At 31.0% G+C, this 13,234-nt stretch overlaps 1 protein-coding gene across 18 annotated transcripts in view; it reads right to left on the minus strand.

Annotated features, from left to right (window-relative positions):
- Positions 1–1,457: 1,457 nt before the first annotated feature.
- RBM26 (RNA binding motif protein 26) overlaps positions 1,458–13,234 on the minus strand; it is an 83,749-nt gene continuing 71,972 nt past the window's right edge. For 7 of the 18 annotated variants that reach the window (XM_061133316.1, XM_061133309.1, XM_061133308.1 and 4 more), the window contains 4 exons: positions 11,919–12,032; positions 9,121–10,282; positions 8,429–8,487; positions 1,458–4,689 (listed from right to left, as the gene is read on the minus strand). In XM_061133316.1, the coding sequence (XP_060989299.1) occupies positions 10,193–10,282; positions 11,919–12,032 (204 nt within the window). In that variant the 3' untranslated portion in view covers positions 1,458–4,689; positions 8,429–8,487; positions 9,121–10,192. Of the gene's footprint in view, positions 4,690–8,428; positions 8,488–9,120; positions 10,283–10,554; positions 10,869–11,918; positions 12,033–13,234 lie in introns of those variants that run through there. The other 11 variants (XM_061133307.1, XM_061133306.1, XM_061133301.1 and 8 more) reach the window with 10 other exon arrangements.

Here is a 13,234-nt window from a genome sequence, read left to right on the forward strand (position 1 = left end):
GAATATAAAATCCTGCCAACAACATACTATAGAAAATAAAAATAAAGCTTAACCACTAATAACAAGCATTAATTTGCTGCCATGTTTAGAACAATTTCAGTAAGTTCTAACACATTTACAAAGAAAACTGAATGAATGCTCTTTTCCAAAGCTAAATTATGAAAATAAGTGTTCATACATATCTGCCTGTAAAAGATCAAATTAAAATGTATCATTATAAAAATAATATACTTTGATGCAGCAGTTCTGAGAAAATATCTTGAAGAAATAATCAAAGATGTTTAAGGATATGGCATTATTTACAATAAAAGCTGGAAAAGTCCTAAGTGCCCCAAATGAGGAGACAATCCACTATGAGGCATCTACAAATGGAAGGGCTTTAAAAATGGCATATAAACCTATTACCATACATGGAAAGACTACAAAGCAATATGCATTATATAATCCCATTTTAAAATGTCTGGGGATCATTTGTAAATGACAAGCTTTCTATCATCCTACCTCTGTCTTTTTATTTTGAATGTCTAGCTTTTCGACAATGTCATATGTGATTTTTTACAGGATTAAAAAAGACCAAATCCATTCATACTCTATACAGAAGTATTTCCCAGGTTAAGTGAAGGCTAACATGATTATTCTGCAAATACTCCACATATTATATAATTTTTAATAATTTTACTGTCATTATGTATTAACCAAAGTCCTCTATTTCAAGCTGGAGACTTCTATTTCATAACCAGATCTCTAATTGGATTTTTAATGACTTATGCACTTTGAGATGATAATGTATTTTCCTGTAGAAACAGAAGAAGACAGGCTATTACCAAACTTATTTAACCCATGTTATAGATGACAGAAGGAATATCTGCAATTAAAAAAAAAAAACAAAAAATAGCACAATAGTGATCATTCAATAAAAGCATGAAATGAACATGCTGAATGCTGGAAAAGCAGATCAAATTAGATCAGGAGAATAAACATTCTGATGAAAACTGAAAATTATGGAAGGACGTTCTGAAAACTTTCATTGGCCTTTGAGGTTGACAGAAATGCTTTATGTCTCTAATTTCACTTCAGAATCTATGGCAGTCGTTCTCTGATATCACAGTATCTTTATACTATCACTCATGATAAGGAGAAACTTTTTAGCCCCCAAATGAAATAAAGAGAGCACTTCTAGCAGTAAAGAGACAGGAACTAGGGAGAAATGCAATACTGAAGATTTTTGTATATGTGTGACAAAAGGAGTCAAGAACACTTTGGTACCAAAGGTGACTTAAAACAATTTTAAGTGAGAATGACTGTGAAGAGAGGAAGAGGCAATATAGAGCCATTTCTTCATATAAATATTTTCAGAATTTTCAACTGTACAATGCCTGAGAGCTGCAAATTTTCCTTGCTTTTCTATGTTAATATAATTGATGCAAAATGCAGGACAATTTTAAAAAGTTAACAACTGCTTTTAGTAAGACTATTTTATTTTAAAAATTTTCAAAATATAAAAATAATAAACATTATGGGTATTAACAAACAAAACAACATAATTCAACTATAAATAATAAAAAATGTTGACAACCCCACAGAAACACGTAATACTATAAACATTCTAGGCATACAAGAGTAGTTTTCTAGTTCAAGTTTTACCATTTTCAAGTTTTATCACTTTAGAAATAAACAAAAAAGCTGCTACAGCTTAACCAATTACTTTCGCTCCACTCAAAGAGCAGGGAATTTTTCCCCCATGCCAACACACATTCATGAAATGGGATACTTATGGGCACAGGTATTAAGAACTGGAATAACCCAGTCTCCAGACAAGAAGGAATTCCTTTGGTGTTTTTAGGTTCAACAATCCACAGAAATTAAGTTAAACTAAACCACTATTAAAGGAAATCTTGTGCCAGACATGTTCTGAAGTAATATCACACCCAAAACAGGTTCAGGATTCTGAGAATCAAAAGTAAACATCTATGAATGCTTTGCTGATACTTAAAAATTGTATCTTAAGAACATTCACTAAGGTGCTGGAATGAAGTCTTGCAGATGCAGAAAATCTGCACATCAACACGCAACTTGTACAATGTAAATAATACATCTCTTTACAACTCATCAAATGTTCTATAAATATTTAAGAATTACCCTGCCTCCTGATGAGTAAAAGACAGATGGGAATTGAAAGCAGAAGAGGATTACACCATTTTTTAGGACTAGAAACGTTTTCCATTTGCAATTGGGAAAATTGAGCCATGCTCAATGTATCTTTTTTTTTTTTAGCCTAGTCATATTGACACAATTCCTCTTATCAAAAGAGCTGCTGACAAATTGAAGAAAATATTTTCTTTCTCGGAAGTTGGACACCAATTAGCATAATGTCATTCTGCATCCTTCTCTTTAAATTACAGGGTGTTTCTAATTGGCTGGGCTCTTTACCTGACTCATCACAGACCACTTTTATAATTATGCTGCTAGATTAGATTAAGTTATAAGCAATCATAGATTTAAGCTCAGCAAAGTCTGGATAACAGGTTGAAAAATGATATTGAAAGGTTTTGTAGCACCAATGACTTTTTCCTAAGACACTTGAGGGGCTGCATCGCTTTAAAGTATTATTTCTCTTGTAAACAAGACCAAAAATATTCAATTGATCTGTACTTTGAGCACAAATATTTATAAACTCTATTTGAAAAAAAAACAACACATATAGCATGACTAGGGCAGCTAATAGTGTAATATCTAGGTATATTGAAAAATATAAAGATATATAAAAGGCTTTCATAATGTAATCAGGCAGAGGTAAACTGCTTCATTCAATTACACAAAAGTGATTCTGTACAGTTATCTACATATAGCTCCATGAGAATCTTCTTCAGGGAAATAATGAAAATCCTCATCTTTAATTAATAAACATGAGAACTTACTAAAATATGTACCTGACCTACCAGATCGCAAAGCAATTTTTCAAAAAGTGCAATGATTTTAACGACAATTAAATCATCTCAATTTCTGATCCCAATGGCATGTTCAATTTCATTTTGCTTTATTTTGTTTTTAATTTAAAAGCAAGGGGGGGGGGGGGAAGAGGAAGATGACAAAATAAGAGAGAGTAGTGGTATGTGATCCACAGCTATTAATCAACCCAAAGCTGTTAACAGCAAGTATGGTCTCTTCAGAGAATTATCTTTGGGTTTTCAGACCAGCACGTTAGAACTATTCTAACTATTACACAGACAGAGACTCTTTCCTTATAAAGAAAAAATACTGAACTGACCTGGGAAAATATCTCTGAATTCCCAGCGGCTACATGTTAGTTTACAATGTGCACTAATACAAAAGTCTAATTTTTAAAATGCCTTGTAGGCTACAAGGTCATAGGTAAGAAAAATTTCCAAAATACTTACTGTTCCTTTAAACCAAGTCTACATTAACCATGCTGTTTTCAATTAATATGAGTCAAAATAGATAATTTACATTATGTCTGATGTATTCATTCTTTTTTCCTGACAACAAATGCAATGCATACTCAAGAGAAAGTGCTTGCAGAATAGTTAACTTTGCACAAAAAGGTGAAAATGTGAGCATGGCTGAATGGAACTAAAAACAAAAGGAAAACAAGGGTGAAGAGAATCAAATATAATTTGGACCCTTTTAATGAAAAGTTGCGATTAAGTGTAACTTCTAACTTCTAAAATGTTAATGAGAATCTAAGAAGGAATACTAACAAATCAATAACTGAAAACTTTATGGTGCCCATTATAAAGAGGGTATTTTGGATGAAAATTTAGAATAAAATTTAACTTCACTCTTTATAAATAATTCTACACCATATTGCTTATAAACAAATAACACAGACATACACCTCTTAAGGCAGGAAAACTACAGTCTAACAGTGTTAGACACACTATTTCCCCTTGCTTTTAAGATTGTCTTTGATGTCTTGGTTGCAAGTAAAGAAAACAAGGAAATACTGTGTAAATCAGACATTCATTAGATATTTCTCAATATTTATAATTCACAGATCATCCCATACTACTTGAAAAGCAAATTATTCTCCTTGTTGATTTTGAAGAGTTAAGAATTTTTAAAAATTATTTGGGTAAGTGGCCTTGGCATAGACTTCAATAAATATATTTAGAAGAAACAGGCAAGTTATTACCATGTGAAAAAAATATTTTAACCATTTGTTCAAAATTACTGTAAGTAACCATCCTAACTCCAGAAACATATCCTAAAGCCCAGAAAAATTAAAGCCAAACCACGGTTTAACTTTTTAATCACTTTCATCATTCTAGATTGTTCATGCTGATGAACATAGTATCATGGCTTCATAGATTTCCTAGATACAATTTCAACTTGGCTGAGCCTGAAAACTCATTTCATGTTAGGAAAACCAAGAGGATTTTTTTTTTTCCTTCTTAAGAGTGTTTAAAAACAAACGGCTATAAAGGGGAGAAAACATTTAAATATAACATCAGACAAAGCACACACTCAGATTTACTTCTGGACTCAGATGTACCCTAAAAGAACTGGAAAAATAAAAATGCTAATTATGGTACATGTAAACATCTATTCAAACTGGTAAAGGGCAAACATAAAGTGATAGTATCATATTATAACAGTCGTCTCCAGACAGGAACAGGTCTTGCTGTTGTAGTCACAAAGCTAAATTCAGGCAATGATGATCTCCCTCTGCTGGAAAAAGAGAAGACTATTAAAAAAAACTCTGAAAACAGTAAATAAATCTAAATCTTGAATTATACCATACATTGACCTCCAACTTTTAAAAACATTACATCTGAGAAAGGAATCAAAATGAAAGTTGCAGACAAATTTTACAAATATCAACCATGGTTTAAAATGATTTTAACAAAACCTCTCTGCAACACGCTTCACTGAAACATTAAGCTGCACAGATCACAGCTCAGCAACACGGTTATGATCCACATTTTGCATTAGGAAATGTCATCATGGATCATATAGTAAATTTTTATCAGTGTGGGTTGGCAAAGTAACAATTTTAAGAAATCATTAACAAATTTCAAGATATTGGTTAAAAAAATAAAAGCAAGAACAACTGTCTTAAGCTTCCCAAGGACTACAAATAATCATGAGTTATATATATAATTTCCTTAAACTCCATGGGATAACCATTTCATTCTTCAATCACACTTTATGACATAAAATACTATACTAAGCATAATGATAAACAACAAAAGTAAATAAAAAGGAACATATCAAAATGAGACAGTGTTTGGTATACAAAAGAAGACTAATTTGGATGATGAGATGGTAAGAGTATGGATGAAATAAAGTAACAGGGAGGGAAGGGTTAGAAAGAAACAAATATAAATTGGTACAAAAGAGTAAAAAATGCTTCAATTATACTAAGCTAATAAGTACATAATACTGATAAAATGCAAGAGCCAAATTAGGAATTTCTCTACTGAGTAAGTATAACATTCTCATTAGAAATTACTAAGCATGTCAATAAAATTCACCAAGGTTTCTTTCTTTCTTGGGTCTCTTAGATAGCTGTTCTGGATATCAGATAGCTGTCATGTGATAATTTGCTGTCCTCTGATAGGTATACAATAATCAGAGAGCAAAAAATCTTTTCTTCTCTAAAAGCCTATATGCTGTATACATACCTTAAAGCAACTAACTAGCCAGTTCAAAAAGTTAATAAGATAGTTTCTGAAAATATGGGAAAAGGAAATTTTTTCTTTCTGCCTTACAAATATTGTATGCTCATGATTTATCCCTAGATTAAATTTCTACTTTTAATTATACAGGGTTTCAGAAGAATGCGAAAAGCACTGTGAAAGACCAAAAATAATAATAATAATAATAAGCTAATAAGCTTATTGAAGTAAGCTAACAAGCCAAAATTTTTACACCGGACATTTTTGTTTTAAAATGCTAAGATGTTTTTTGTAAGGGAAGAAAAAAAAATCTTACAAATATTTACATAAATTCTAGGACTAAAACTAATTTTCTATAATTAGTTCACACTACAGGTAAGGGGAAAAAAGGAAGAAAATATAAATTGATAAAATTTGTATGATACTCTAAAATAGCCATTGATATTTCAACATACTAGACGAGCAACTGTTTGTTTTCTTTTTGTAACCTTTAGAACCAGTGAGTAGTATTCCAAGTAAGACTGCAAATACAGTCCCCATAAAACAGTTCTAGTAAGAAGAAATTTCCTCCAATTAAACCATACTTTTCACAGGTAATCAGCTAAAACAGTGAAGTCTTATCTTAATAGTAAACTATCATTTAATACATTTGATCATATCACAAAGTAAAACAAGAGCTATGGAATACTATCCCATTCATGCAACATAATTTCATTAAATGTTGAATTCTGGTTAACTACCAAAATTAATTTTTAAATGTTACAATTATCCAATAACATTTAAAACAACACTGCTATGTAGAGACATAAGATACTGAATGAAATATGCAAAATGACAACTCAACCATCCCTTGAGGTAATCCTAATCAATCTTTTAACAAATGATATATAATTTCCTTCAATTTTTTTCCTGAAAAAAGTAGCTGTCTACATCTCAATTCCTTCTTCATTCCCACCTCAGCCCAGATCTATACTATGGCAAAGAACTTCTAAGGAAAATTGAAGAATTAAAAAATGTATTTCAAGTTTTAGGTAGATACTATAATAAGAAAGAGTTTTAAACTCTGAGTTTAGAACTGAAAGGAAAAGTTGTAAGTACAAAGAAAAAGTACAAATACAGAAGTTGATCTATACTTTTTAGGTTAAATGTAATTTGTGCAGCAAAAGCAAACATCTGGGAACAGTATACAAAACTGTACCAAGATACACTGTATGACTTATCATAACCAAATCTAAGTTGCTTCTACTGATGATAGAAACAGTAACAGCAACAACAGGTAGGGAGAACTGGTATAGATATGTTAAACTGTTTTAGATCAAACACTAATATACTGCCAGGGAAACGAAAGATGTGAAAGGAACCTTAAGAGATCATCTAGTCCAACCCTTTTCATTTTACAGACAAGGAAACAACCCTGGATAAGTTAAGAGACTTGTCTAAGGCCAGAAAATTAGTTACAGAGCTTGGGACCAAAAGCTAAATCTCTTAACACTTGTCCAGTTCTCTACACTCGCTCATCATCTTTGAATATAAAAAATTAATGGGATGGACTAGATTAGTGGTTCTTGACATTTCTATTCTTACACACTGATAGAAACCAAAAGGCTAACTTACTCCTTAAATAGACATTTAATACTCCAAAATGTTAATAGCTTACTAATTGCTATGGAAATTCCACTAAGACTATGTGTATATTCCTCCATCACTATTTGTAACAAACCCCACTGGTACAATACTTAACAGAATCAACTGTTTACTAAGACAGTCCCAAATAATTGAGAAGACCTTCAAGAAAGATTTCTGGAAAATTGATAAGAATTAACAAGGGAGGTAATTGTCACTCCATTATTGGAGATTTAAATATGCATTCATTCATTAATTCATCCCACAAACAACTGAATGTTCACTATGAGCCAGGTTTTATGATAATCACTAGAGATAAAGATGAATAAGACATGGTCCCCTTCTTAGAGGAGCTTGTAATCTAGTGGGGAAGACAGACATATAAACCAGATAAACTATATTACAACATAAGTACTATAACAGAGATATGAACAAAGTGCTGTATTAAAAGGGATGGTTAAGGTATGAACTGGCTAATGACCAAAAAGACTAGTAATTTTGCGTAACATCTACTATATTTACTGCAAACACAATCTTCATGCCCGACCAATAATTAGGAAGGAGGTAGCAACATAGTTTTTAAAAAAGCTGGCACTGAAATCAGAGTGCCTGCATTCAAATCTAGTCCTTCTTTTACTAGCTATCACTTTGGGCAAGTCATTCCATCTCTACTAGCCTAAGTTTCCTTATCTGTAAAATGGATATCTTTTAAGTTTTAAATGAGAACACATGAAAAGTACATGTAGAGTACTAGTATTTTTTTATAAACATATCCATTAATTTAAAAAATCCAATAGCAATTTAATACTAAATAATATTTACAATTAAAACCATATTAATGATAATAAAAATATAATTATGAACCTGATAAATGTTGCTAATATTTAATCCCCATACTTCAGGACCTGATCAAAACATACTTGCGTTCTGATTCATTCAAAGCAACATGGTATAAAACATTTTAATTTTAGGTTATGACAGAATTTAAGAATAGGGAAAGTGATTAGCTATTTATGGATTTAAATAAACAATATGTAATTTCAGTTATAACTGAATTTTACAATAATTACACAATATCACACTAAAATTTGCTAATCAAATTATAAAGCCAAAAATCAGTATGGAGATTTAACTGGCCTTTGAAAGATTTTCTTTCTTTATAATACCTGTTTGGTGTAAAGAGAAGAAACGTGAGCCTCTGCCAATTTGGCATCTTTCACGACTACTAAAAAGAAAAGAAAACAAACTTACCTAATGAATCAGAATAGCACATAGTCAACATACAAGAGACTATACATAAAAATATATCACAGCTCTAAGTATAGTAAAGAAGTTGAGTAAAGTCACTATTTTGACAAAAGAAATCTGACTGTGAAATTTTAAATATAAACGTGTGCATCAACTGCAAGCCAAAACGTTCCTATGAAACAGAACTACCATCGGGAGTATACACAACTTTAAGTGGAGGAAGAAAAGAAAAAGAGGAACAGCATCCATGAGCTACTCCACTGGCAAAAGACTATGATGGTGAAACTACAGTTTGTGACTGTGAGAACCCCAGCATGGGAAGAAAGTTTTTTTGTGTGTGATTTTTCAATATAATCACTGTAATCTCAGAAAGGGCAGAAATACTTGCAACCAAACAGATAAATTTAAAAGATAAATATGTAATCTCCCACCCTCCATTCTACAAAGAACGCATTTATTTCCTGGAAACTGCTGTATCAACTTTCAATGATCATGTTGTCTGTCAGAGAAGTCCACTTAAAAATCACAATATTGTTGCAAATGTCAAAGATTTTTTTTTTTATAGAAGTATAGGAAATGCACACTTAAAATATCAGACTGGAACACTTACCAAACAGTGCTTTCCTAAAGTAGTATCTATAGTACATTTCTTTATTCATACATCTTCAAATGGTCAAGTTTTCTTTCATACATCCAAAATGTAATGTGATGTTTTCTTATTCACCAAATGTTATCTCTACTTGAAGTCTGGTTCCAAACTAATCAGCCTGCTTTTAAATTTTAAGACATCTGTTGAAAGTTTATAGGATCAAACCAAACTGAAGTGGTATAAATTTTAAACAATGGATTGTACATTATTGTAAAGGTACCAGTAACCATTATTAAGAATAAGTTAGTGATTATAGCTCCTTTGTGATAACTGGGGAGAAGGGTAGATCACCATCTGGAATGGTCTATTTATTTTAATTCTTTTTCTTTTCTTTTTTTTTTTTCTTTTTTCTTTTTTTAAATCAAGGAACATTGTCTTTTTTTTTTTGTCATTGCTTTTTTCTTTTCTTTTCTTTTCAAGAGACCATTCCACTTTATTTTTTAACATCTGAATGCATAAGGACTCAAATGCAAAGCAGTCATACACCGTTATCATTAAAACCCATATGGTAAAATACATACACAAGTCCAACAAAAGGCTAATACATAGTAAAGCCTAAGCATACTACTATGTAATATTATGAATACATAACTTGGAGACTTCAGTTAAGAGTACTATGTTATCTATTCATTTTTTGAAAACATTCATTAAGATTTTAAATGCAAATTCATTCCTTATTTGGAGTAAAACAAAATTCTCTAAGTTATAACAAGTATTGGTCATTAAGTCTTCAGACCTATTCATTAAATTACAAAGAACCCAAAGAATTCTGTAATGTTCAGTAAGTAATAAAAACATTGCATATGTTTCTAGTGTGATGTCTTTACCAATTGTTTACTGAAATAAAACGCAAACATCAATCTTTCAAAATACAGGATTCAGAAGGTAGTTTTCTTCTCTTTTGTCTATTTGTGAAATCCATCTTCATCACATTTTACCAAAAATTGTTTTTACAAATATGTAAAAGTACATTAGATAATACTAATGAAACACAGGTAGAGTTCTATCATATGCAGATCAATGATCAGTCAAATCATCTTCTCCAAGAACGAGATTCATTGTCCTCTTCTTCTTCATCATCATCTTGAAGTAATGAATCATCCACCAAAGACTCTTCCTGAAACTTTAGGTTAAAATGCATTTAGGAATTTACCCAAAAAAAAAAAAAAAAAAAAAAAGAAAAGAAAAGAAAAAAGGTGACACTTTTAAATACTGATTACTCTCAACAGAGTCGAATACAAAAGGTATTTCTATAGCTAGAACAGTCAAGAAACAAAAAGCAACCTTCATCCGCCCAAAGGTTTCTCAATACTATCTATTCTATTGCTTATATCAAACAGACACTAAAAAAAAAAAATCAAAGTAATAAGCCTTTGTACATGCCATTTCTCCTGCCTCTCTTTATTAAATTATGCCATCTTCTACACCTACAAAACATTGCTGCACACCTTTTTTTTTTTAAAGAAAACATCAGTAATTCTTCTCTGATACTAAATCAACCAGTAACTTGAATAAAGTTTATCAATATTTATATTTCTCTTCTGCTGTATATAACAAACATTTTCTTTTACAGCATTCTTTTCTTTTCCCCATTCCCTTCATAAAAGCTTCTCAGACTACTTTTCAAACTTTTCAAAATACCTAATACCAGGAGCTCTCCTGCTTTTCTCCCCATTCAATTCAAACTCATGGAAGGACAAAGGTATAATCTAAAATATAAAATGACAAATCATGTATATGAGTTTCAAAATACACATTTTATTCTTGCATTTGACTATGGACATGTATAACAGTCTCAAATGCTCTTCAAACAAAATGAAGTGCCATAATGAAAATCTAATCAAGGTAAAACATGGAACCATTTAGTTTTCCCACCTTACCTTTATTCCCTAACTTCCTCAATTTTTTTTCCTACAGCTTATTTCATGATTAAACAAACAGAGTTGCTTATTTTTAGATTTTTGGTTTCAAAGGGCTCTCCCACTTCAGTGGTCTTCACGCTCCCCCCTCTCAGCCATAAGACTAACTGCTGTTATGCAAGAAAAAATATACTATTCCACACCTCTATCTCTGCCAATTATAATGCCTCTCTAACTATTCCCAGTCCAAGTTCTTGGTTATGAAAAGCTTTTTTTTATCACTTGGAGTTCAGCTACACTGCTACCACCTCCTTCAAGATTCTTCGGGAAAGAAACAATCATTCCTTCCTCTGGGTACCCACAGCATATTGTTCAAATCTTTATTCACCATATCATTCTGCCTTTTATTATAATTAGTTTCTTGTGTCTATCACCACCTTCTTTTCCAGATTGTATTGCTCCTTGTTGATAGGGACCGTGTCTTATTCATTTTTCTGCCTATCGTAGTATCTACCATATAGCAGGCATTCATTCTAATGAGCTAAAATGATATGAATTAAAATAAAACCTGAAATGTTGATAAAGTAATTAAGTAAAATATATACTCTAAAAGTTAAAATATCACAAGACTTCCTGTGGATAAAAATCTAATGAGTAATTATTGTCTACTAAGAATAAATGAAAACTGAGTATATATATGATTTTCATATATTCTTTTTGGATTAGCAATCCAGTTCTCATTAATACATAAAATTTAGTTATCTGCATTTTATCTGCTATCCCCTGCCTGGAAGGTAGCTCAGGAATAAAAGCTCTATGTTAAAATCACAGCCATAGATCACATTTTATAGAAAAATGTAAACATTTAAGGTTAAAAACAAATGAAAAAAAAAAACATACTTCCTCTTCATCAGGTTCAACTTCTTCTGTTTCAACAGCTGAAATATTAGTTACTGGCTTATTCCATGCCAGCTTTAGATCCTGCCCTTTGAAACGAGCTCCATGAACTGCAGCCTAAAACAATGAAAAACATTGGAATACAGAACATTAATAATTTGTGAAGAAAACAATGAAATGTTATAGTACCTAACATTAAATACAAATGAAGACAGTTGTCTATTTTTGCTTTGTGGTTTATTTCTCTATTTACTGTTTATTATTGCAGTTTATAATTTACTTTATATTGTTATTTATTTCTAAAGTCAGCCTAGTCATTTGAGTAGAGCTATTTCAGTACTGGCCAATATCTGACTAGAAGAACTATGTCTCCAAGTCTACAGTAAAATGATAACTGCTACTCAAGGCAATTATTGCAAAGCACTTCAAGATTCTGGTTTTAGATTTTAATTCTTATTAATTCACAAATGACTCATACAGTAATTCACAAATGACTCATACAGTAACTAGAAACTAGAAGCCTCTAATAAATTTTTTTGCACCTGTATTTATATTTAAATTACATCAAATAATCACAAATAACATAAAATGCCTGATGTATCACTAATACAAAATACAAATATCTCAATGAAGAAAAAAAAATTGAGCTTTTCTATTGAAAACTAAAGAACTTCCCTACAAAGCTTTCAGAATTGCATATAACAAAAACTGAGTAAGCAGTCAAGCCTAAGTACTTGCTACATTAAATGGCTGGTTCAGAAAGAGTGCTTTCAAACTAAAGTAATGTGAACTAATATAAATCAATGTTAGCAACATACCAAAATAACTCATAGTCACCAAAGATTTACAGCACACCTCAAAGTACAGCATAATGTGAAATGGAGAAACAATTACATGTTTAATGACATCTGACCATGAGTAGTACGATATAAAGTCCCCAGGTAAAAATTTTAAATCTACACATATAAATTTATGGTTAATTTAAAAGATTTCATGCCTATTAAAATGTAGCTCAGAAATTTTTAGCCCATGACCCCATCATGTCATATAACTAAAGAAATTTTAAGTACTTATATATAATATTTAAGTCCAGAAACAAACTGTAATTTTTTGAGGCTATAAATATTACATAAAAATATATTCTTGTAAGGAATTCCAACTATGTCATACAAAATGTCTACTCATAAAATTCATGTTTTCATCTAGCTAAAGAGGCAAAAAATGTTAGTGATGTCATCTATAGTAAGTTCTTCAAAAATTTCTTATGATCTAATTTTGCACATCTCTATATTCAATACTTACTTCAAATTCATAAGGTG

The sequence above is a fragment of the Dama dama genome, chromosome 30 (assembly GCF_033118175.1).
Source record: "Dama dama isolate Ldn47 chromosome 30, ASM3311817v1, whole genome shotgun sequence".
Classification (NCBI taxonomy): Eukaryota; Metazoa; Chordata; class Mammalia; order Artiodactyla; family Cervidae; genus Dama; species Dama dama.